Raw genomic sequence first — 26,356 nt, forward strand, 5'->3', positions numbered from 1 at the left:
ATTCACAATTTGTTTAGTGTCCCAACTTTTTTGGAATCCGGTTTGTATATAAATATTAGAAAACACCAGGGGGTACAATCATTATACAAAGGCCAAAGGTTTTAAGACAATAATAGGCACTTGAATTACAGGACTTTAGAATATATTTAACATTAAAGTGGTGCACTACTTCTTATAATACAGAAATTAATCATGTAGCATGTGATACCACTAAGTGACACATATATGGATATAATTTACAGGTTATTTCTGGCTTTTAAAAATGTATATGCATAATAACTACATAGTATGCACAACTTGTAATGGTGTTTGTAATATTATTTCTATTAGTTTCTAAGCAAACTAGTTTTCATATTCAGTTCTGGCCTGAGTAGTATTGTGTAACATTTGGGCAGAAATATACAGGCTAAAAGCCCCGCGCTTGAGGTGAGTATGGCAAATATCTCCACACACACAGTGTTTTTGCCTTTGGTGCTCAGATAGGCCGGGATCATTGTGATCCAAACACTGCAGAAGAGCAGCATGCTGAAAGTGATGTACTTGGCCTCATTAAAACTGTCCGGTAAGCTCCGAGCTAAAAATGCTAAAACAAAACTAACAGCTGCCAGAAGCCCCATATACCCAATTACTGAGTAAAAGCCAATAGCTGAGCCCTCATTGCACTGAATGATGATGGTTCCAGGGGAAGTGTGAATGTCCAGTTCCTGAAAGGGAGGAGAAATGGCCAACCAAGTCATGCAGATGATTATTTGAATGGATGAGCAGAACAAGACTACAGAATTGGACAGTTTGACTCCCAGCCATTTTCTCCATGAGCTCCCTGGCTTGGTGGCTTTGAAAGCAACACAAACCATGATAGTCTTGGCCAGGAGAGAAGAGACAGCTATGGAGAAGGTGATTCCAAAAGTGATGATGCGCAGCATGCAGGTTATATCCACAGGGCGACCGAGGAACAGAAGCACACTGAGGAAGCTCAGCTTGATGGAGACAAGGAGGACGAAGCTCAGGCCCCTGTTGTTGGCTCTCACAATGGGGGTGTTGCGGTGTTTAGTAAAAACTCCCAATATTTGCCCAGTAATAAGTAGAAAAAGAACTGAGATGAATGAAAAAATGATAGATATTACATCATCACTGTATGAAAGAAATTCTTCAGTCTTGGCAATACATTGAATCTTCTTCTCATTAGGCCATTCCATATCTGGGCATTGGATACAGCTCTCACTGTCTGTATATGTAGAAAAGAAATTGTGGTAAAATATATATGTCAGATAATGACATAGAGGCATGCTAGACTTCAAAGAATTGTCCCTTAAACACTCAAACTATATAGCTTATTTAGTTATAGGTAGGTGCAAGAGATAAAGCTGCACTAAATTGTCCCCTTTGAGCAGTGATCCCCACCCCTTGGATGTTGCTCTCAGTGCCCCCCAAACAAGGGAGTTATTTTTGAATTCCTGACTTGGGGGCAAGTTTTGGATGAATTAAAATAAGATTTACCACCAAATAAAGCCCCCCTGTAAGCTGATAGGGTGCATAGAGGCTGCCTAATAGCCAATCAAAGCCATAATTTGGCTCCTCCATGAACTTTTATGGTTCTTGTGTTGCTCTCCAAGTCTTTTTACATTTGACTGTGGCTCATGAGTAAGAAAGGTTGGGGACCTTTTTTTGTACATCAGATGTAATGCAAAGTACAGCACCCAATGTTGCTGGGTTACAAGCAATAAGCACAGGGCTCCAGATTTGCCTTACAGATACAGGTGGTCCTTCTTGTGCACATAGGGGGTGTGCATGATGCATATATGTGGGTTTCCATGGGCTGCCTACATGCATCCCCGTATAGTAGGTGCAACTACCACATGTATGTTTGCATGTTTATTGTTTTTACTGTGTTTTTATGAAAGTATAGTAATTTTAGGGTTGATGGGTGGGTGTGTTGACCCTAGTTTTTTCCCTACTTTTGGTCACTTATCTTGTTTCACTACCTATCCAATGTGGAATTATGTATGGTTGTAATTTTTAGTAGTGCAATTTGCCTGTTAAGTTGATAAACATAATTTTTCTCCATATTGGAACACAGGAGGGTCCATGATAGGCTGCTGGGATTGTAGGGAAGAGGTTTGCCATCAGGGTTTGGTATAGTCAGAAAATGGCTACTATGAAAAAAATCTATTGCAAACTACTTGGACCAGATGCTGCGATACCTGAAATATTCAACCACCACCTGTTATGGCAAGTGTATGATGAACATTATTCATAGTCCATATGCATGCTCTCTTAAATCACTTTAAGGTTCAAGAGACAGAACAAATTTATCTGTCTCAGGCCAGGACCTCTACTCCTCTTATTTTACAGAATATCCTGATACAAGTTGTAGATTTCAGACTCCTCATCAGTTTCCTACTGAAAAGTAACAGGTTGCCTACATTGCTGCTTTGTTTGTTAGGAAGGATTTTGCCTTTTTTTTCCATATAGGAAAGAGATTGCCATCTCGTCCATATTGTTGCAGCCTTTTTGGCCACCTTTCAAGAGATCTCCGATGCCCCTTGATGCAAGTTTAAAGCTTCCATACATCTTATGAAGATTTCCAAAGGGTTATTCCCTGCAGCAGAATATGCCACAGATTTCTGCACATTCGATGCTGAAGTTTTCTGGAACAATGATGCCTTAATGACATAGTCTGACAACCTTACAGATGAGTTAGCAGCCCAGGATTTTCCCTTCTAAATTCAAGGAACTGGTGTGCTTCATGGCCTGTATTGACACCAGAATAAAGGAAAGATAATCACAGAAACCATGGAGTCGCAAATCGGCGTCTGTCTCTGTTCCAGGTTCCCTTCTGTATCACCCGCTTTAGCTGTATGTTTTTGAGAAGAAAACTGCTTAGATTCTGCCTTCTCAAAGGCCATTTGATGGTCCCATTGACCTTATTCCTGGCCCTGTGGCTTCCACAGGTAGAATCTATCCACTGTCTCTTACAAAGACTTGGACTAGGAAAGAATACATTTAAGACTGAAAGACATTATCCAAACTACACCTACAAGGGGCTTACAACCTTATTTGTATCTGCCAAGGAGATAAGTGGAAAACTGTATTCAATACCAGGGATCATCATTATGTATACCTTGTCATGCCATTCAGCATATGTAATGCTACATCAGTGACATTTTATGTGATCTACTTTAGTCTTTTGTCATGTTCTTCTTAGATGACATCCTGGTGTTTTCTTCCTCTCTGTCTGAACTTACCTATAAAGTCATACTTATTCTACAATGTCCGAGTGAGATCCTTTATGCCAAGATGGAGAAGTGTAAATTTCCAAAAAACAATATTTTAGTTCTAAGTTACATCATCTCATCTCATTTTGAGATGAATCCTGCCAAAGTATCTGTCTTGGACTGCCAACTTTAATTGAAAAATATTAAGGGGTTTTCAAAGACAAGTACCTTCTCTTAAATCATCCCCCTTTTTTATTGGTCCCCTTAAGTTTAAAAAAGTTTTTAATCCTATATGTGTTAAATTCAGCCTTCGTTAAAGCATGAAAATCTCCAACTCCTTCCATGTATCCTTGTTTAAATCTATGGTGAAGAATATTTTTTCCTCTGACTTGTCTCCGCCTCCTCCAGTCTCAGTTAAGGGGCACCAGGAGTATTAGGTTCAAGAAATTGTGGATTCCTGTAAGGTTAGAGGTTATACTGAATATTTAATTTAAGGTGTTTGGTCCTGAGGAGAGGGTCTCAGTTTTAGCTAGAGACACTCTTGCTCCCTATTTAGTTAAATTATTGTACAAAATGTTTTCAGGGAAACCTTGGGAGCCCCAAGTGAGGTGCTCAGGGAGATCAGCACACCTTTCTACCTCTTGGTGTGGTGGTCCATGTGCAAATGCACACAAATCGGCACACACACTTAGGCATGTGCAATAATACATGCTTTTTAAAGCACAATGTTGGCACCATCACTTTGGCACCAAATTTGAATTTAAAAGGCCATTTCTGGATGTATTCATTGGCTGAGTTGGCTTTGTGTTCCAACAACCCTTGAGAATTGTGTTCCTGTTGCTCTTCTGGTTATCGACTACGTGCCCATTCCTGATTCTTATTGTTCACTGTCTGTCCTGACTCTAACTCAATTTTTGACCACAATGCTATCTGACCCTTTTTCAATCAAACTTTGCCATGTTTAGGTTCCCTCAGAAAGTTCTGGGCTCCAAAAGGGTGTTGGTGAAGACCAGTCCTGGCAGGGGTCTCCTGCACAATAAAGAGAGTGATCATCCAAATAGTCCCATAGTTCTTGCTTTTTAAAATATGTTTCTGTCATTTTTTTTCTAGAAATTAAAAAAAAAATTAATGACATGAATGGTAGTAATTAACCTGACTATGAATAATAAATTTAATAATGACTTTTTCAGTGACAAAAGGGGAAACCAACATTAAAAATGAATAACTGACTTTTGTTTCTCTCACTTTTCAAATATCCCTCTCTCCATTTCTCTCTCTCTATCACTTTCTCTTTCTCTCTTTTCTCTTTCTGCCTCTCTCTCTCTCTCTCTCTCTCTCTATATATATATATATAGAAAATAATCATCTGTGGCCAGCACACCCTTCAATGTTTCATCAAATTTTTTTTATTGTAGATATATTGTTAAAACCAACGTTTCGGTCCTTATTAGGACCTTTCTCAAGGATAAAACATTGAGAAAGGTAATAATAAGGACCGAAAGGTCCTAATAAGGACCGAAAACATTGTTTTATCCTTGAGAAAGGTCCTAATAAGGACCGAAACGTTGGTTTTAACAATATATCTACAATAAAAAAATTTTTGATGAAACATTGAAGGGTGTGCTGGCCACAGATGATTATTTTCTATACAGACATAATTTTGGCTAGCACCCCGCCGAATATTGAGCCTTGGAGTGCGGACACCATTTGGATTGATATATATATATATATACTACATTCTCTTTGACTCAAGGTATAATACTTTTACTTTACATTTAAAAAAGAAAAAACATCCATTTGTACCAGTTGTGTTGGAGATCTCTCCCTCAGAACATGGAACACAGAGATAACAGCAGGACTGGGCTCCGGGCTTTGGTGCCTTCCTGTAGCCGGGGGGACAGTTGTCTGAACATTGAGCTCTTGGGATCTAGAATAATCATAAAACAATACACAGAAAGCTGTAAGAATTTTCATAGCCAGTAGTAAGTAATATTATGTAATGTAATTAAATGGCAAAATATAACCAATATGCAGGTAAGTGACATATAAAAAAAACATATTATTCAGAACACACTCAATTATGGGAAGTCTATCTCCTGTAGAGGCCTATTTAAACCAATAATTCCAATATTTAAAATGGTTTTATATTTCTCTGTATTAATAAAACAGTACTTGTACTTGAACCTAACTGAAATTTTGGTTATTTTGTTATTTTCATGTTTATTAACTACAACTTAGCACAAAAGCAATCAATGGGTCACATTAGTACTAACCTGGAAAACATTTTGTGATACGGTTGATTGCTGCTACTGTGCACTACATAGACTTATACACTTGTAGAAATGTCCCTTAATTTTCAAGTGATCCAGTCACCCTAATTAAGTATAAAAAGAACAATATTCTTACTTTATTGTTATTTGTCTTCCATTGTATAAATGATGATGTGATGTTCAGCTGCTGATCTGGGGGAGCCCTGGGGGAGAATTCCCCAACAATCTTCCTATTCGGGTCACGCTTAGATGATATAATGTAGTTATAGATCTGTAACCCAGAGATGTACTCCCCATGTTCATCAAACAGGAAGGTTGGTCCAGTTTGGGTGCTGTATTGATGTTTCTTTAAATAACGGTGCAACTCCTACATAAAAAAAGATACTTATTTAAATCAGAATTCATTTGGACACTGCTGACCTGTCAGACATATCAATAAGGCAGTAGCACACGTTCATATATTACTATTATGCTTCCAGCTCATATTACACTGTTAGGGGAGTCAGATAATCCCCTTTGATCTATTGTTAATTTAATTTCTATTATCATACATGTTGAGAATTTTTATAATGATATAGTCATTGCTTTGCACTTTGGTGCATCATCTGGTCCAATGAACAATTCTCTCAATTACACTTTATTCTGCAGCATCTGTTCTACAGTCCAGTATTTCTGGTGACACAGAAGGGGTTCAGAATCTCACATTATAGATTCTTATATCACAACCCTAGTCATACACAGTTTTCTAATATTTAGATAATTACCTGGTACTTATAGGGATACTGTATGGATTCCTTGATAAACAACATCTCATGAAGTGCCTGAGACATCATATCAACTGCCAGATGCACTCGGGGAGAGTTGTACCTTTCTCTGAAATAGGGAAGGTCTGTAATACGCTCCTGCCCAGTGCAGTTACGGAGAGTTTGGAAATAAATATATTGATACAAATCATTCTTATTTTGGTCTTTTGACAAACACAAATAAAAAATTATAAAGATATCTTCAATTAACTTGTCATTCAGGAATTTTGAAAAACCTAAATCCTCTAAAAATCTGCTCATTTCAGGAGTCCCGAGATCATAATGGTAACGTGGCACAAACACCAAACTGTAATTAAATATGTCCATGGCGTATCCAATAATGAAATCGTTATTCCCCCAATTAGATGAGAGGATCAAAGTCTTTTCTTGAAGTACCCTGTTAAGAACAGGTAATTCTATGACAAACATTGTAGAAGCTGTTCCACTAAGTATAATGACACTGGTAGAGGATTCCTTAATTGTCATTTCATGCAGTTTTGGTTTCCTTGTATATTCTATATTGGTCTTAATCCTTATTGTAAACTCAATGCAGACGCCTTCCCTGGAGAGATATTTGGCCAAACTGTGATGTTCTCTCTCCCCACTCATATCATCAGATGTAATTATTCCAACCCAGGTCCAGCCAAAATGTCTCAGTAATTTACTTATAGCAAAATAATTGGCTTCATCACTCTGTACTGTGCGGAATACATAGGGGAAGGTGACTCTGTCTCTGAGCGATGGGTCTGTCGCTCCGTAACTGATCTGTAGATATGGAGAGATGATAAAGCTCCCAACCAAACAAAACTAAACAAGCAACTTTACAGAATAGCAATGAGAAACAGTAAAATATCACCTTTGGGGTTGCCTTGTAAAAGCTAAGATTGTAATTATAAATATTTAGACAAATATCTGAGAAAATAACCTGAAAATAGAAATGTATTTTGTCTTTATTTTAATCCATTCTGCTTTTAATTGTTTTGTCTACATAAACAAAATTAATTCCATGACAACCCTGTTGGGACAATTTTCCTTTCATCCCAAGTTCTGCTCATTGTAACATAGACTTCAGGGTCAGTGGGGAATCACCCTGGGTCAGTTCACGAAGAGCATCTTATGAAGAAACCATTTAAATATATTGTTAATTGAACTTTTTCTCTATTTATCTGTTTCAATTTGGCCCAGTATTCATTTTGCTGCAATGTTTTTAGAGTTGGAAGAAGAAAGGGAGAGAATGAATGCTCCTCACATTCAAGTTCCTATCCTTAGGAAAGATTCCCTAAAACCTACATGCAATATATACTAGCCAAAAAAGTCATGTTAAGATAACATGGATCCTTCAAAACCTGCTCATTTTCTGCAACACTGGCCCAATGGTATCCCACAGAACATCTGCCCCAGAAGGCAGGAGTCAGCATGTAGTAGAGTTCCCTGACAAAGAGCAGAAAACTGCTGTTACTTTATTGTACTACTACTTTATTTGGATACATTTTGTTAGTAACTGACAAGGAATTTGGGGAGTTCATTAATATATAGAAATATATTTTTCACATCAATTCACATTTATGTCTTTAGTAGGGGTGCATCAGATTCATAAGTTTTGCATCTGACTGAATACTGAATCCTATGTAAATGGTTTCTTCCAATACCAAACCAAGTACAAATCCTAATTTTTATATTTAATAAAATTGTATCATCTGTGAACAAAATTTTTGTTGTATTGAATTGTTACACATCAGCCCACATGCTAGCAGCTCCTCCTACTATCCCTGTGTTGTCCAAGGAGCCTACAGAAACTTGTGTGGATCATTCTCTATACCACAATGGAGAAGGAAGTAGTTGAAAAGCTGACTGTACATACATTTATCAGCCACTTAATTCTAAAAGATTATCTAATTATCTAAAAGATAATTTTACATGCCAATCCGCCTCCAAAATGGGTGACCATGGAGGAAACACTTATCAGCCCAGCAAAGCTGGCAGCGATTATATGGCTTCCCTATGTACATAGACCTGAAGGTTTAACTCCTATGCTAGAACAAACCCTAACTATTTGGGACAAGATAAAGCATAAAGCAAAACTGTTCTCCCCCCATTATCCATCTGTCCCGATAGTGGGAAACCCAGAATTCCTCCCAGGATTAGACCAGGGATCTTTCAGGTGGTGGGTATCTAAGGGTCTCACGGTATTAAGGCATATGTATGGAATCTCTGGCCCCTTGAAGTGGGATAGATTCCAACAACTGTACTCCCCCCCGGTGAACTTTTTAGGTACATACAGGTTCAACATTACCTAAAATCCAAATTCAAGGATGCAAATACACCACCCTCAATGTACCTGGAAACAATATGTACCAAATACCCATACTCCAAAGGGGTCTTGTCAAAACTATACAACATTTTATCTGAAACTAATCTCCCACCTACCTTACCGTACGTAAAAGCCTGGGAAAAAGATCTGGGTCATACAATTGATGAAAAGGATTGGCTTAAAGTATGGGACCAAGCAGCGCATAGCTCAATCAATACTGCCCTGCTGGAAGCAGGATACAAAGTTCTTTTATATTGGTACCTGGTCCCAGCCAGGCTATATAAAATAAACAACCAATACAACCCGCAATGTTTAGAAACTATAGAGGGGAAGGCACGGTTTATCACTTATGGTGTCAGTGCCCCAGGGTACAAAGATTTTGGACAAGGGTCCACAAAATGATATTTTCAGTAACAGGAGTTCACCTCCCCAAATCTCCAGAACATGCTTTATTGGGGAAGAAAATACCTAATGTAAATAAATATACTTGGAAGCTGGTAAACCAAATCTGACAATATCAAGATCGTGGAAATCCCCATTCTTGCCTATTCTACAACTAAAAAATAAGGTTAAGTGGATCTACGTTAATGAAAAATTAACCAGTATCTTAATTGATAAGCAAGAACGGTTTCAAAAAGAGTGGGCCCCCTGGGAACAATACTTTACTTCCACTACTTGAACCATGCCTTCCCCATATATAAGTTATATAAATTATGTGGGTTACTTCAGTTATGTAAACCATAGATGGTTAATCATATAATCACCCCTCCAGTAGGAGGGCAGGGAAGCAGAAGGGATAAAGTCAAATCAGATAACGACCTAAGAGTCTCAGGCATAGGTCACGATGGAAGCAAAATGGAATAATGACCAGGTTGGACCCGGATCCCGGAGAAAAGTGGAGAGGAGCAATGAGAGACACCCCACCCGGCATGGTTTAGTTATAGTTTAACTAGTTAAAACCTTAATATTTTTCTCTTGTATGCATCTATATTTTCTGTGTATTTACCCACCATTCCCCGGCAAGTCAGGATTCTGAAAAACAAGACCCTGGCTTGCACATCCCTCCCCACCTACCCAATCCCCCTCCCCACCCCCCTTTTCCCCCCCCTTAAGGAATGACACGTCAAAACCAATTTCGATCAACAATGGTACTCTTTATTGACAAAATTATATACAACTGGAAATGTCATTGTATATGTCATGTACTTTGTTATCTCCAATAAAAAAGTTAAAAATAAAAAAAAAACCTTTACTTTGATATTTTTTTCTCACCTGGGAATATCCATAGAGAGTCAGTATCTGGGCTATGGGTACAGTTGTCTCTGAGGTGAGATCCCCAATAAACCCAGCAATGTGTCTCTTTCCCACACAGGAGTAATTGGGAACCGGCTCCCTGGTACCAGATAATATCTGTAATATGCTCCTCACTGCCTTCCGGGGGTCCCCACAGGAGTCGTATATATGGTACCCCAGGGTCAGGTTGGGTAACCGGGCCGGATCCTTGTTAGTTTGCTCAATGGCATAACGAAAATCCGCCAAGTAGCGGTAAGCCTGTTGATTCGGACTGAGATAATGAATAAATATCTTTACTTTAAAAATTATTATTATTGTCATTACATAGTTACATAGGGTTGAAAAAAGACCAGAATCCATCAAGTTCAACCCTTCCAAGTAAACCCAGTACACACAACCTATACTTACCAATCTATACACTCACATACATAAACTATTTATACAAACATTAATATTAACTGTAGGTATTAGTATCACAATAGCCTTGGATAATCTGATTGTTGAAGAACTCATCCAGGCCCCTCTTAAAGGCATTAACAGAATCTGCCATTACCCCATCACTAGGAAGGGCATTCCCCAACCTCACTGACCTCACCATAAGGAACCCCCTACCCAACATCCCCCGGCAGGGCATTCCCCAACCCCCTCACTGTCCTCACCGTGAGGAACCCCCTACCCAACATCCCCCGGCAGGGCATTCCCCAACCTCACTGCCCTCACCGTGAGGAACCCCCTACCCAACATCCCCCGGCAGGGCATTCCCCAACCCCCTCACTGCCCTCACCATGAGTAACCCCCTACCCAACATCCCCCGGCAGGGCATTCCCCAACCCCCTCACTGCCCTCACCGTGAGGAACCCCCTACCCAACATCCCCCGGCAGGGCATTCCCCAACCCCCTCACCGTGAGTAACCCCCTACCCAACATCCCCCGGCAGGGCATTCCCCAACCTCACTGCCCTCACCGTGAGGAACCCCCTACCCAACATCCCCCGGCAGGGCATTCCCCAACCCCCTCACTGCCCTCACTGTGAGGAACCCCCTACCCAACATCCCCCGGCAGGGCATTCCCCAACCCCCTCACTGCCCTCACCCTGAGGAACCCCCTACCCAACATCCCCCGGCAGGGCATTCCCCAACCCCCTCACTGCCCTCACCGTGAGGAACCCCCTACCCAACATCCCCCGGCAGGGCATTCCCCAACCCCCTCACTGCCCTCACCGTGAGGAACCCCCTACCCAACATCCCCCGGCAGGGCATTCCCCAACCCCCTCACTGCCCTCACCGTGAGGAACCCCCAACCCAACATCCCCCGGCAGGGCATTCCCCAACCCCCTCACTGCCCTCACCATGAGGAACCCCCTACCCAACATCCCCCGGCAGGGCATTCCCCAACCCTCTCACTGCCCTCACCGTGAGGAACCCCCTACCCAACATCCCCCGGCAGGGCATTTCCCAACCCCCTCACTGCCCTCACCGTGAGGAACCCCCTACGCTGCTTCAAATGGAAGCTCGTTTCCTCTAATCTATAGGGGGGGCCTCTGGTGCGCTGATTGTTTTTATGGGAAAAAAGAACATCCCCCATCTGCCTATAATCCCCCCTAATGTACTTGTACAGAGTAATCATGTCCCCTCGCAAGCGCCTCTTTTCCAGAGAAAACAATCCCAACCCTGACAGTCTCACCTCATAGTTTAACCCTTCCATCACCTTTACCAGTTTAGTTGCAGTCTCTGCACTCTCTCCAGCTCATTAATATCCTTCTTAAGAACTGGAGCCCAAAACTGCCCCCATACTCACTGTAACTGCCCCCCATACTCAAGGTGAGGCCTTACCAGGGACCTATAAAAAGACATAATAATGTCAAAGGAAAATGACATAATAATATCTCTATATGTAAGGGACTCTAAACCCAACCGTAAAGCTGCCCCACTGCGCCCCTAGTTCTCTATAGAAGTTGATGAAAAACATAATTACACATGGAAACCAATTCCCCAATGAGAATTCTACTGACTGAAAACTTAATTATAGATGCAAGAGAAGTGACCAATGAGAATGCTGATTCCCAGCACTGTGTCAGGCCCCTTGCTGGTACCTTACATATAGAGATAATTATGGCATTTTTCCCATCATTATATGGCACAGGAATCAGACATGGGGATAAAGGGACAGACTTGTTCAGTGCTGGGAAACTGTGCTTATTGCTCCCAACTCCAATTGTAGGAACAGAGAACAGGGAGCCGGATTTACTCACATCAGCTGGGATTCTCATTGGAGGATTCTTTTGCATTTCAATGCTGCCAATGTGGGCACTGGGGAGCCTGAAAAGTTTTATTGGGCAATATTGCTTTAAATATACAACCCTGTCATATATCTCCATAAAGCAAACAATGTGAGAATGGCTGTGATTCATCCATCAAAGTAATTTCACTATTGGCTGAAGCTTATGGCTCTCACATCTTCAAGTCTGCAATGAGGAATTGGGCAAGATACCAGCAACAAGATAAAAAAATGAAGGGCAGTAGTAGAAACTGCAGAACTGTTGTATTATCTCTTAAATGCTGCACAAATCAACATATTTAGGATATAGATTTTATGATATTTCCTCCTTTTAATGGAAGAGAATTGCCATCATTTGCCTATTTATTTGACTATGGGCTATATTTGTTGGAAATGGAATATCTGGCAATATGTAGGTAATAATCAGAATATCCCAGGAATATACCAATGGTTACCAGCCTTCCATGCCGGCAGGGCCCCTTACTGGCTGCTGTTATCCCCTTTCTTTCCCTTAGTGCCAATAGGAGATAAGACTTACGAAATACAGAGGAATCCATTGGAATTGTCCCATGGAAATGTAACATTAATCATATAGAAATGTGAAGTCATCACCCCTCCGATAATGATGTCTCCTTCCTGCATGTATTCATATTCCTTCAGTGGTTTAATGATCTGCAGGCAACAGGCAGGATTCAGGGGCTGAATCCTAGATCTACAGGGTCCCACACACAGGAATATCAGGTAGATCAGAACTTTCACACAATAAGAGACAGCTGTGACTCCCAGCATTGTACCCCATACAACCCAATGTACCCCAATATAAAGCAGAAGATCGGAAAATTCCCCCAGTAGCAGTCAGTGGCACAGAGAGACACAGGGGCCCCAGGGTTGGGCTGTGTGTGTAGAACAGAGTAAGGGGCCCGGCTCATCCAACCCTCATTTTATAGAGAGCAGAGAGAGGATTTGCCCCAGTAACAGTCAGTGGCACAGAGAGACACAGGGGCCCCAGGGTTGGGCTGTGTGTGTAGAACAGAGTAAGGGGCCCGGCTCATCCAACCCTCATTTTATAGAGAGCAGAGAGAGGATTTGCCCCAGTAACAGTCAGTGGCACAGAGAGACACAGGGGCCCCAGGGTTGGGCTGTGTGTGTAGAACAGAGTAAGGGGCCCGGCTCATCCAACCCTCATTTTATAGAGAGCAGAGAGAGGATTTGCCCCAGTAACAGTCAGTGGCACAGAGAGACACAGGGGCCCCAGGGTTGGGCTGTGTGTGTAGAACAGAGTAAGGGGCCCGGCTCATCCAACCCTCATTTTATAGAGAGCAGAGAGAGGATTTGCCCCAGTAACAGTCAGTGGCACAGAGAGACACAGGGGCCCCAGGGTTGGGCTGTGTGTGTAGAACAGAGTAAGGGGCCCGGCTCATCCAACCCTCATTTTATAGAGAGCAGAGAGAGGATTTGCTCAGTAGAATGAATATAGGCACAGGTACCGTGGGGATCATTGGCTTTTTCTGCAACTATTATTTAGAGTTATTTTCTCTGCTCATGGCCATAAAAAAATTACAGTAAAAGTTAAAACTGAAGCCCTAATGTATACTCTGTATAGCCACATGCCTTCTTTATGATGAAGAAAGAACAGCATGAAACTCCAGCATACACAGTTTTTAGGCAAAAAAGCAAATGGCTCCACCAGTTTCCCTTACTCACCAAATGTTAGGCAGCCACCTCAGTGCAGTGTGCCTGAGTCTGAACAAAGAAGGAGCCAGTGCTACACATTATAACTGCCTTCAGATAAGCTATTGTTTCTCCTACTCCCATGTATATGAATTAGTCATGACTTAGCTGAGCCAGACTTGGATTTTTACTATTGAGTTCTATTTTGATATCAACCACTAGGTGGGGCATGGGAGCATTATTGGCAATGCAGGTGCCAGGGAACTATCTTGCTACCTGCCCATTGTGATTGGCTGCTGGAGGGAAAGGGAGGGTGGTGATATCACTCCAGTTTGCATTGCAGCAGTAAAGTGTGACTGAAGTTATATATATTTGTTTTGCAAATTCGCCCTAGCAATATGTAAAGATCTATGATTAAGTAATCATTGTTACCTGCTCCCCCCATTCTTGAATTTATAATGCTCTCAGAATCTACAAAATTGGCAGCAATGAAATGCATAGCAATATATCTCTAGTTCAAATTATGGGGGTCACCGCCATAGCACCCCCTAGTTTTGCTATGGCAAGTTGGCATAAACAATAATTATAGATGCAAGAACATTCACCAATGAAAATGCTACTGAGAAAAAGTTTCATTATAAATGCAAAAGAACTGACCAATGAGACTGTGTCAGGCCCCTTGCTGGTACCTTACATATAGAGATAATTATGGCATCTATGGAAGTTTGTGTAGGACTCTATGTTGACTTTTCATTATCAAAATCAGTTTCACAAAGATTTAGATTTTGATTTGGTTTCCCCTATAAACTAGAGATCAGTACAATAGATTATATAATTTAAAGACTTTGGTTCCAAGAAGCACACTGGTAACACTCAGGTTACACCAGGGAGGGATTTGCAGAGCTGCTCAGCCATAGGTATTGTGTTCATATAATCAGCATACTTCTACTGTATAAAACTTGGGACAGATAATCAAATCTTATTTTCTGGATATTGCATTGTATTTCCATGTAAATTGTTTCATAAACTGAGGGAAATTATTATTATATGCAATTTTGTTTGCTAATGTGGTGCCGTTATTTAAAAAGGGATCCCATTCTCAGCCTGAAAACTATAGGCCTGTTAGTCCCACATCAGTAGTAGGAAAACTTCTGGAAGGGGTAATAAGGGATAGGGTACTTGAATACATTGCAGTTCACAATACTATTAGTTTGTGCCAGCATGGTTTTATGTGTAACAGATCTTGCCAGACTAATTTAGTTGCCTTTTATGAGGAGGTGAGCAGGAACCTTGATGCTGGAATGGCAGTGGATGGGATCTACTTGGACTTTGCTAAAGCGTTTGATACAGTACCTCACAGAAGGTTAATGATCAAATTGAGAAATATTGGCCTAGAACATAATATTTGTAATTGGATAGAGAACTGGCTGAAGGATAAAGTACACAGAGTGGGGGTAAATGGAACATTTTCTAATTGGGCCAGTGTGGTTAGTGGGTACCGCAGGGGTCAGTCCTTGGTCCTTTGCTTTTTAACTTGTTTATTAATGACCTGGAGGTGGGCATAGACAGTACTGTTTCTATTTTTGCTGATGACACTAAATTGTGCAAAACTATAAGTTCCATGCAGGATGTGCCGCTTTGCAGAGCGATTTGACAAAATTGGAAAACTGGGCAGCAAACTGGGAAATGAGGTTCAATGTTGATAAGTGCAAAGTTATGCACTTTGGTAGGAATAATATAAACGCGAACTATCTACTGAATGGTAGTGTGTTGGGGGTTTCCTTAATGGAGAAGGATCTAGTGGTTTTGTAGATAACAAGTTGTCTAATTCCAGGCAGTGTTATTCTGTGGCTACTAAAGCAAATAAAGTGCTGTCTTGTATAAAAAGGGATGAAACATAATTTTGCCCCTTTATAGGTCCCTGGTAAGGCCTCACCTTGAGTATGGGGGGCAGTTACAGTGAGTATGGGGGGCAGTTTTGGGCTCCAGTCCTTTAGAAGGATATTAATGAGCTGGAGAGAGTGCAGAGACTGCAACTAAACTGGTTAAGGGGATGGAAGGGTTAAACTATGAGGTGAGACTGTCGAGGTTGAGGTTGTTTTCTCTGGAAAAGAGGCGCTTGCGAGGGGACATGATTACTCTGTACAAGTACATTAGAGGGGATTATAGGCAGTTGGGGGATGTTCTTTTTTCCCATAAAAACAATCAATGCACCAGAGGTCACCCCTATAGATTAGAGGAACGGAGCTTCCATTTGAAGCAGCGTAGGTGGTTCCTCACGGTGAGGGCAGTGAGGTTGGGGAATGCCCTGCCGGGGGATGTTGGGTAGGGGGTTCCTCACGGTGAGGGCAGTGAGGGGGTTGGGGAATGCCCTGCGGGGGGATGTTGGGTAGGGGGTTCCTCACGGTGAGGGCAGTGAGGGGGTTGGGGAATGCCCTGCCGGGGGATGTTGGGTAGGGGGTTCCTCACGGTGAGGGCAGTGAGGGGGTTGGGGAATGCCCTGCCGGGGGATGTTGGGTAGGGGGTTCCTCACGGTGAGGGCAGTGAGGGGGTTGGGGAATGCCCTGCCGGGGGATGTTGGGTAGGGGGTTCCTCACGGTGAGGGCAGTGAGGGGGTTGGGGAATGCCCTGCCGGGGGATGTTGGGTAGGGGGTTCCTCATGGTGAGGGCAGTGAGGGGGTTGGGGAATGCCCTGCCGGGGGATGTTGGGTAGGGGGTTCCTCACAGTGAGGGCAGTGAGGGGGTTGGGGAATGCCCTGCCGGGGGATGTTGGGTAGGGGGTTTCACACGGTGAGGGCAGTGAGGTTGGGGAATGCCCTGCCGGGGGATGTTGGGTAGGGGATTCCTCACGGTGAGGGCAGTGAGGAGGTTGGGGAATGCCCTGCCGGGGGATGTTCGGTAGGGGGTTCCTCACGTTGAGGGCAGTGAGGAGGTTGGGGAATGCCCTGCCGGGGGATGTTGGGTAGGGGGTTCCTCACGGTGAGGGCAGTGAGGGGGTTGGGGAATGCCCTGCCGGGGGATGTTGGGTAGGGGGTTCCTCACGGTGAGGGCAGTGAGGGGGTTGGGGAATGCCCTGCCGGGGGATGTTGGGTAGGGGGTTCCTCACGGTGAGGGCAGTGAGGTTGGGGAATGCCCTGCCGGGGGATGTTGGGTAGGGGGTTCCTCATGGTGAGGGCAGTGAGGAGGTTGGGGAATGCCCTGCCGGGGGATGTTGGATAGGGGGTTCCTCACGGTGAGGGCAGTGAGGGGGTTGGGGAATGCCCCTAGTGATGGGGTAATGGCAGACTCTGTTAATGCCTATAAGAGGGGCCTGGCTGAGTTCTTGAACAATCAGAATATCCAAGGCTATTGTGATACTAATCTACAGTTAGTATTAGTGGTTGTATTTATAGTTTATGTATGTGAGTGTATAGATTGGTAGGTGTGGGTTGTGGGTGCTGGGTTTACTTGGATGGGTTGAACTTGATGGACACTGGTCTTTTTTCAACCCTATGTAACTATGTAATTTTGGCATATTTGCCAATAAGGGAAATATTTTACTAACCTTTACCAAATAAGTTCATGAACAAGAGAGTAAATGCATTCTAATCTATAGTTGCATTAGTAAAACCCAATTTTTGGTTTTTATTTAGATAAAGGGTAACAAGGAAAGATGGGAAATTTGATGTGTGAGCTAAAAAGCTGGAATACACTAACATCTGTTAGGGGGATTCACAGAGAGTAAAGGGAAGGCTTAGGCCCTGAGTGATATATAAGGGATATGTAAACATTACACAGATGAAATTCCTGAAGGTTTAACCTTTTTACTGCCAACGACGTATGGGATACATCGTGGCAGTAAAAGGGCTTAAATGCCAATGATGTGTCTCATACGTCGTCGGCACTTAAAGGCTTCTCTCTGCAGAGGGGGCATGTGCCGCCGCTGCAGAGAGTTTCTAGCGATGACAGCCCCCTGGGCAATGAGCCAGGGGGGCTGTCATGTGGGTCCTGTGACTCAATCGTCGCAGGACCCTCCTGGAAGCAGCAGACATGATTGCATTGCGTCTGCTGCTTCCTGCTTCCTACTTCCCCCCAATGCCACCACCCACTGGAGCCTGGAGGACAGAGGTGATTGGGTGCTTCCAGACAGGTAAGGTGTTTTTTGTTTTTGCATTTACACACTTACACACACACTTACATACATTTATACACACTTACATACATTTACACACACTTACAGCACACAATTTAGCAGTTTTTTTCATTTTTCACACTTTTATACACTTATTTACACTCATATACACACTTATAAACTGTCACACAACTTCTACACATGTACACACATGTATCACCAGGACTGAACTGCCGGCCATGCAGGACCTGTACAGACAGCGCTGTAGGAGGAAGATGCAGCAGATCCTCTTTGACCCCGGCCCCCCCAGCCACAGTCTTTTCACACTCCTACCATCAGGCAGGCGGTACAGGAGCATCCAGACCCGCACCAGCAGATACAGAGACAGTTTCTACCCACAAGCCATCAGGCTTCTGAACTGCTGACATTCTGCCTCCCCATAACTACTGGACTCTTCGCAGTGTCACTTTAAGCAAAGCCACTTTAAATCCTCACTGCACAATTTCAAATGTTTCATTGCATTTTTTTTTAATTGTAAATACTTGTACCTTTATTGCACACTTTTATTATATTTATTATTTATATTTTTTTTTGTCTATGTAAAGTTGGGAGGAACACAGGTCAAAAAATTTCATTACAGTAATGATGCTTCATTGTTATTTGTATATGACAATACAACTTGAAACTTGAATTGTATACACAAACACTTTTTTTTTCATTTTACCACTTTGTTTTTAGTTTCTTTTACCTAAAAACTGTTTATTTTGACAGCGTGACTATTGGATGAGATATTCTGACCACTAATTACACTGTCATGTGACTTATTTTGTCGTTTCACTGATTTGCACAATTTTTGTGGTTTTATTGCATTTTATCCCTGTATAAGTGTTCCTGATCTGTTTTTAGCGTAGCTTTGCCAGGTGTAACTTTGGTGTACAAAAATAACTTTACTTATTTTGAATTCATCAGAATGTGTACTTTCCAAAAATATATGGTTTTCTGAGGGTCTCTGTATAGTTAGGGGGGGTTACTGCACATAATACGCTGTCAGGGGGCTCTGTGTGCAAAAGCTGAGTTGGCAGGCAAGAAATCCATATGCACTATTTTCATTTTGGGTTCAGTACATACCACAGACTTTGATATATCTATGCATATTGGGCATCAAACTGTTCAGTAGACCTTAGGTGTTCCTATTTGGGGTGACTTGCCTTTTTACGCAAGAAATTGTGTGAGATAAATGCGGCAAATTGCAACATTTTTAGGCGATTTTCTGAAATGTCATAAAAACCAATAACTTTAGGAAAGCTTTGCAGATTGGTACTTTGGTGTAGAAAGGACTTTTTACTCATGTTGGATTTGTCAGAATGTGTACTTTCCAAAAATATATGGTTTTGTGGGGGTCTCTGTATAGTTAGGGGAAGTTTCGGCACATAAAACACTAACAGGGGGCTCTGTGTGCAAAAGCTGAGTTGGCAGGTGAGAAATCCAAATGCTCTATTTTAATTTTGGGTTCAGTACATACCACAGACTTTGGTATATCTATGTATATTGGGCATCAAACTGTTCAGTAGACCTTAGGTGTTCCTATTTGGGGTGATTTACCTTTATCTGATCATTATCAAGAAATTGTGAGAAATAAATGAGGCAAATTGCAACATTTTTATGTGATTTTCTAAATGTCATATAAATCTGCAAACTTAGGAAAGCTTTACAGCTTGGTACTTTAGAGCAAAAAGAAATATTTACCCATTATAGATTCAGGGGAATGTGTACTTTCCAAAAATATATAGCTTTCTGGGATGAGCGTACTTTTTTTGTAGCATTATCCCACATAAAGGATGTAAATGTGCTGATTTTGCAGGAGCTGAAATTACATTTTAGGTAAACCTATACATATTGGGCATCAAACTGTTCAGTTGACCCCTGGCGTTCAAATTTAGGGGGTTTTATCTTGGTACCTAATGCTATGAGGAAGCTTTGAGGGGATTTTTGGAAATGTCATCAAAATTGCTAACTTTAGAAAAGCTGTGCGGCTTGGCACTTTGGAGTAGAAAGACACGGGTACCCATTTTAGATTCAGGGGAATGTGTACTTTCCAAAAATATATGACTTTCTGGGGTGAGTGTACTTTTTACTAGCTTTATCCCACATATAATGATGTAAATGTGTTGATTTTGCAGGAGCTGAAATGACAGAAATGACAGATCATATGGGGGTATGTTCACATTGGGGCCCCTACATGCCACATACTTAGGTAAACCTATACATATTGGGCATCAAACTGTTCAGTGGACCCCTGGCGTTCATATTTAGGGTGTTTTATTTGGTTACTTTATGACCTGTAGGAGATAAGATACTATAGACTGGAAGCTTTGAAGCGATTTTTTAAAAAAAAAATCACAAATTTTGATAAAAACCAATAACTTTAGGAAAGTATTGCGACTTGGTAGTTTGGAGTAGACAGACAGTTGTGCCTATTCTGGATTCCCCAGAATCTGTTCTTTCCAAAAATGTATAATTTTCTGGGATAAACCTTCTGTTAGTGGAATTTTTGGCCCTGAAATCTAAAGTATGCAGCTTTCTGAAGCAGTGCTTTGGAAATTTGGTAGTGTACTGCTGGGAGTTTTTGACCTATACAAGTGAGAAACCTCTATAAAACTATATATATTTGGTATTGGCACATTCAGGAGACATGGGACTTTCCAAATCAGTTGTATATTCGTGCATAAAATAATTTTTGTTTCTAGTATGTGTGTTTATATTGTGGAAAATTTTTTTTTTTTTTGCATTTTTAGACATTTAGAAGCCTATATCTTGTTACAGAATTGGAATTACACAAAAATTCTACCATATTTTGAAAGCTTAGGTTGTTCTGAAAAAAACAATATATAGTTTTCCAGGGTAAACTAAAAGTCCCCCCAAGGAAAGGCCCCTAAAGTGAAACAGTGCAGAATGTTCAAAAACTGTCTGGCAATACAAGTTCCGCTTTGACCAAAACGGCTGGCAGTAAAAGGGTTAAAGCATGTTGGGATCTTATAAAATTAGTAAAATTAAAGTATCCCAAGTTATATCTTGTTTACTAATTGTGAAATTTGCTCCAAGTTTTTGTGATTTTTTCAGATGGGTTTCTTCCTCTACTGAACAGACCAAGGATAATAAAGGAAATGTGTTGTCTTTTTGTAGCCCATGGACAGACAGTGCATGCAGTGTAGATTTATGGATTGTTTAAGGATTATTTTTAAGGATTGTCTGCTAATCCTTTGTCTCATAAGTTTGTTATATGTTTGTTAGTGAGTAACAGGAGCATGATTGCATGGTTCCAATACAGGAAAATACTAATTAACATTGATTAATCTGCTCTCTGTTACCTACACTGTACTTAATTTATGTGTGTTGAAATTTGAAGGTGCACATTCTGACGTCCTGCGCAGGTTAATAAATTGCTGTTTCAATATAAATTATTATTGATAACGTACATTTTAAACCATTCAAATTATGAATATGTTGGAAGAGTACTCTATATACATCTTATAGACCTTTGATAGTTTGGCTTATCATGTGACCTGGCCAGTTATGTGATGACATGTTTAAAACTATCAAAGACGTATTATAAGATGTATATGTTTAATAACCTTGGAAGTTTCACTATGGATCTGATATTTTTCCTTTTAAGATTATCAACTATATATACATATGTTTTCGTTTTGTGGCTTTTTGAGGTATAAAGTCAGTAGAGATGGTGCATTGTTACAAGAGGTTAACTAACTTAATATAAAGAAGAAATGTTATCTAGATACTATGGGCCTGATTCACTAAAGTGCGATAAAATTTATTGCACGCTTTTTTGCGTTAAATAAGTCGCGATAATTAGCGATTCACGATAGTATTATCGCGTGCGTTAAGTCGCCATTTTCGCATGCGTTAATTTCCGCGCTGAAAAGAATACAATCGCATGATTCACTATAACTATCGCATTCGGCTATGCGAAAATTAACACCTACTATAGGCAGGCGAAAAATTATAGAAAAGTACAGTAAATGAGTTTTTGGCAATAAAATATGGACTTACAGTGTTATTTATTCAAGTCTGTGTCTTTTTACTCAATTTTACTAAAGTCTTGGCATGTATGGAATTTCGCTACTAATATACAGTACTATAGCGGTAAAAATTTAGTCGCCAAAATATACAGTACTGTAGCGGTAAATATGTTGTTGCCAAAATATACAGTACTATAGCGGTGAAAATGTTGTCGTGCAAAATACATTACTAGGTATATTTTGGCGATTTTTTTTTGTCGCGACTTTGTAATCTCGCAACTTGCAGACATTTTGTGGTGATTTTGTAATCTCATGACATGTGCGACTTGGGGCCATTTTGTGTCATTGAGCCTGCAGTCACACTACAGAGAGCATCATGCCTGGGATTTCTCATCTCCTACCAGGGGAGAGGCGCTATATAATCAGCATGCTCCTACGCTCAGGATATGACGACCCGCCGCTGGGGGAATTAGGGGTCCACGCAGGGCCAGAACTAGAGGTAGGCAGAGGAGGCAACTGCCTAGGGCGCAATGATTGGGGGGCGCCAGGCAGAAGCCTCTGTTGCCTACCACTAGTTCCCCTACTTTGCCATTGCCCCCGCCGCTAATGACAAGCGGCGGGGGCAATGACCCATGGCATCGCACCCCCCCAACTGTGCATGCACCCCAACGGAGGGGGCGGGGCGGGCGAGGTGGCCCACTGGGTTGCCTAGGGTGCCTGGATGGCTTGGCCCGTCCCTGGGTCCACGAGAGGAAGAGGGCGATCCTGCGCAAGCTAAGACAAGGTTTGCTCGCCGGGTTGGCCCTTGATGTGGACCTCCACCTGCTCCAGCATCTGTGGTCTGACCTGAAGCGCAGGAATTCAGATCTGGTTGCTGAAATAGCGGAAGGTAATTATTGAACTTTATTATGCTTTTACAGTATACGTTCAGTAAAAGATTTAGCAAGTAATTTGAACTAAAGGTACAAATGTAAGAAATGTCAGGGATGATGAAAGTAACATAGTAACATAGTAAGTTGGGTTGAAAAAGTCCTCATTTTTACATGTTTTCATTTTTCTTTCTAATTATTTTCCCTATTTATGTTTTTCGTACATTCACATAAGAGATTTATAATTTCAACATGAAGGATTAATCATGAAATGCATCACATCATATTCATGAGAATGGCAGGGTAATACAGTGATAGAATTTTAGATTAATATAAATGTGCAGTGTAGCAGTAGCTATAGGCCACACAGGAAAATGACTCTGGATACAGTGGAAGAGGAACAACATCTTTGAAAAGAAGTGCAGGTTTTGGAGTAAAGTGATTTGCAACACAGACTGTGACTGAGGGTGAAATTACCATTGAAGAATAACATTCATAAGGGTTACCTGAGAAATGATTTGATTATGAAATTTATGAACTGTTAACAAAGTGATTCAATCTGTGCCTGGTTCAATCTTTTTTCTAAGATCCGGCTAAAGACTGTGTTATTACTGCTTATTCAAGTCCCACCTTCCTTTCATTGGGTACGGCCTATGTTATGGTTGTTCTACATCAGGGCAGCTGCAAAGATGCCAAGAACCCCAGACATTGGTGATGCCGGTACTGGTACAACTCCCTGATTCTATACAGGTGCTTAGTGGCTGATCTACTATAAGAGCCAAGGCCTAAATCTGTTGGGCCCTACAGGACCAAAGGGTTGTAGGATGCCTGGGATTTACCCAAGCTACAGGGAGCCCATCTGGATTCATTCACAGGAAAAATGATGTATATGCAATAACAAAATGTAACAAGGCATACCAGTAACTTGGTAAAACTGACTCTCAGAATTGAGAACCATATTTTCATTTGCCACTTTTGATGTTTACTGACACACTTTAATGCAAGACCATGAAAGGTGAGGTAAGAAATCCACAATAATTGCAGTCAAATACAGGGCTATGAGCAGAAACTGTAATGAAAGATTTTTAAAGTCAAACCAGGAGGCCGTGAATAGATGACCAGTGGATGGAACCGCCTATAGATTAATTTTAATTCTTTTAAATTATCAGTGTTTACCATCTCATTACATGATATTACATCAGTATTTGCTAATTGCAAAGAATTCCTGGAAATTTGTAGACTGGGTTTTCAGACTCTCCCTCTCATTTTTCTAGGTGTACAAATATTATGTTCTTGTCAAGGGGGAAATGTTAAATATTGGGTATTGGAAAATAAGTTATATTCCAGGCCTGAATGGGTTAACATGTTACAAGTGTGCAACTGACTTGCCATTCACACTATCCCTCACATACCCCATTGTTCCTTAAGTCTAGAATGTGTTCAATAGGAAACATATGGTCTTAGGGGTAATACAGATGCGATCATCGCAGGACCGACCTCCAAGCAGCAGATGCAATTGCATCGCATCTGCTGCTTGCCCTGCTCCTTCCATCTCCTCCAGCGCCACCCATACACTTCCTACTGCACAGGGCTCTGCACCAAGGACCCTCCAGGACCCCCCAAGCAATCCCTGCATTCATCCAGCCCCAGAACAGGTAAGTGTCAATTATTTGTACACTATTATACACACATACAGTACATAGTTTTTTTTTGTTTTTTTCATTTTGCACACTTTAGCAGTTATATACACACTCACATACTGTCACACAATGTTTAGGTGTGTACACACATGTATACACAACCAATCACAAACTTTTTTTTAACGTATTCATTTTACCCCTTTGTCTTTTGTTTTTCCTTAAAAAAACTGTCTATTTTGACAGTGTGACTTATTTTGTTGTTTCATTGATTTGCACAATTTTTGTGGTTTTATTGCATTTTTATCCCTGTATTAGTGTTCCTGATCTGTTTTTAGCATAGCTTTGCCATGTGGTACTTTGGTGTAGAAAAATAACTTTACCTATTTTGAATTCATCAGAATGTGTACTTTCCAAAAATATATGGTTTTCTGGGGGTCTCTGTATAGTTGGCGGGGGTTACAGCACATAATACACTATCAGGGGGCTCTGTGTGCAAAAGCTGAGTTGGCAGGCGAGAAATCCATATACGCTATTTTCATTTTGGGGTCAGTACATACCGCAGACTTTGGTATATCTATGCATATTGGGCATCAAACTGTTCAGTAGACCTTAGGTGTTCCTATTTGGGGTGGTTTGCCTTTGTACGCAAGAAATCGTGTGAGATAAATGTAGCAAATTGCAACATTTTTAGGCAATTTTCTGAAATAAAAGCCACTAATTTTAGGAAAGCTTTTCAAATTGGTACTTTGGTGTAGAAAGGCTTCTTTACCCATGTTGGATTTGTACTTTCCAAAAATATATGGTTTTCTGGGTTTTTCTGTACAGTTAGGGGGTCTTATGGCACATATTATGCAGTCAGGGGCTTTGTTTGGTGATAAAATTCATATGCACTAGGTTTATTTGGGAAAAGATTAGGGTTTTTATGTGTTTTTATTAAAAACTTCACAAGAAAGAATTAACATAACTCAGACCGACATGCCAGCCAATAATCCCAATTTACAACCAAACTTCACCCCCCAGTCCACTGGCCAAATGTCCTGATGAAGAACCTGACAAATGGACAAAAGCTCCTCTCAGTCCTAGGAAGAGTCTATGCATTTGCCATGGATTTCCAGAAGAGGACGATGGAAAATCAAAACTATTTGCATCCATAGGAATTTGTTGCTCATGGTGGTCTGAAGGAGCAAAATCCAAAATAGTGAGCTTGGCAGGTCCAGAAAGCTCCAAGTTCCATGTAAGAACCAAGTCTAATAACAATGTTAAAACTCCTAGAAAACCTGTGAGAAACATATTGTTACCTGAACCATGGCCCCATGGGGATCCCAGTTGAGACCACAAATAACCAGTATGCCAGGCAGCAGCTAACAGGATAAGGGTGGCTAATGTGTGCTCTGGAATCATGGCACTGGGATGCGCAGCTTGGCCAACTCACTTAACCATTGCCCTCACCATGGTTTTTACAGAGGTGTGAGGGTGCCCAATGGTCTGCTTGCACCGGAACTGCCACAGGAAATACTTAAAGACCAACACAATGATGTAAGTGTGGTCAGCACTGTAAGCGGCGTTATCTAGCATTCCATAGGCCAGGTGAGCGTATCCGGCCAGTTTCAGAGAAGGAAGCTGTAACTCTGCTGCTAGGGAACGCCTGACCATTGTTGACACTGGAGGAGCTTCATGCTGGTCCAGAAAGTAGCTGAAATGAGCTGGAACTAGAAATAGTTTGTATATTTATCCCCCAAATGCAAAACTAAAAATGTTATTCATCATCTGATTTATATTAAAAATGTTTCATTAACGTGAAATGCTTCTTTTATATACACTGTTATTTTAAAGATGCAACATCAAATTTACCTGTTAGC

At 41.3% G+C, this 26,356-nt stretch overlaps 1 protein-coding gene across 1 annotated transcript; it reads right to left on the bottom strand.

The window, feature by feature from the left end:
• Positions 1-533: 533 nt before the first annotated feature.
• LOC105946392 (vomeronasal type-2 receptor 26) lies at positions 534-26,150 on the bottom strand (the record flags this gene model as incomplete). Its single annotated transcript, XM_018089655.2, has 3 exons — positions 25,947-26,150; positions 5,729-5,852; positions 534-1,225 (listed from the first exon to the last, which is right to left on the bottom strand). Coding segments are annotated over exons 1-3 (1,020 nt in total), but the record flags the coding sequence as incomplete, so codon positions are not given.
• Between the last annotated feature and the right edge of the window lie 206 nt (positions 26,151-26,356).

The sequence above is a fragment of the Xenopus tropicalis genome, chromosome 1 (assembly GCF_000004195.4).
Source record: "Xenopus tropicalis strain Nigerian chromosome 1, UCB_Xtro_10.0, whole genome shotgun sequence".
Classification (NCBI taxonomy): Eukaryota; Metazoa; Chordata; class Amphibia; order Anura; family Pipidae; genus Xenopus; species Xenopus tropicalis.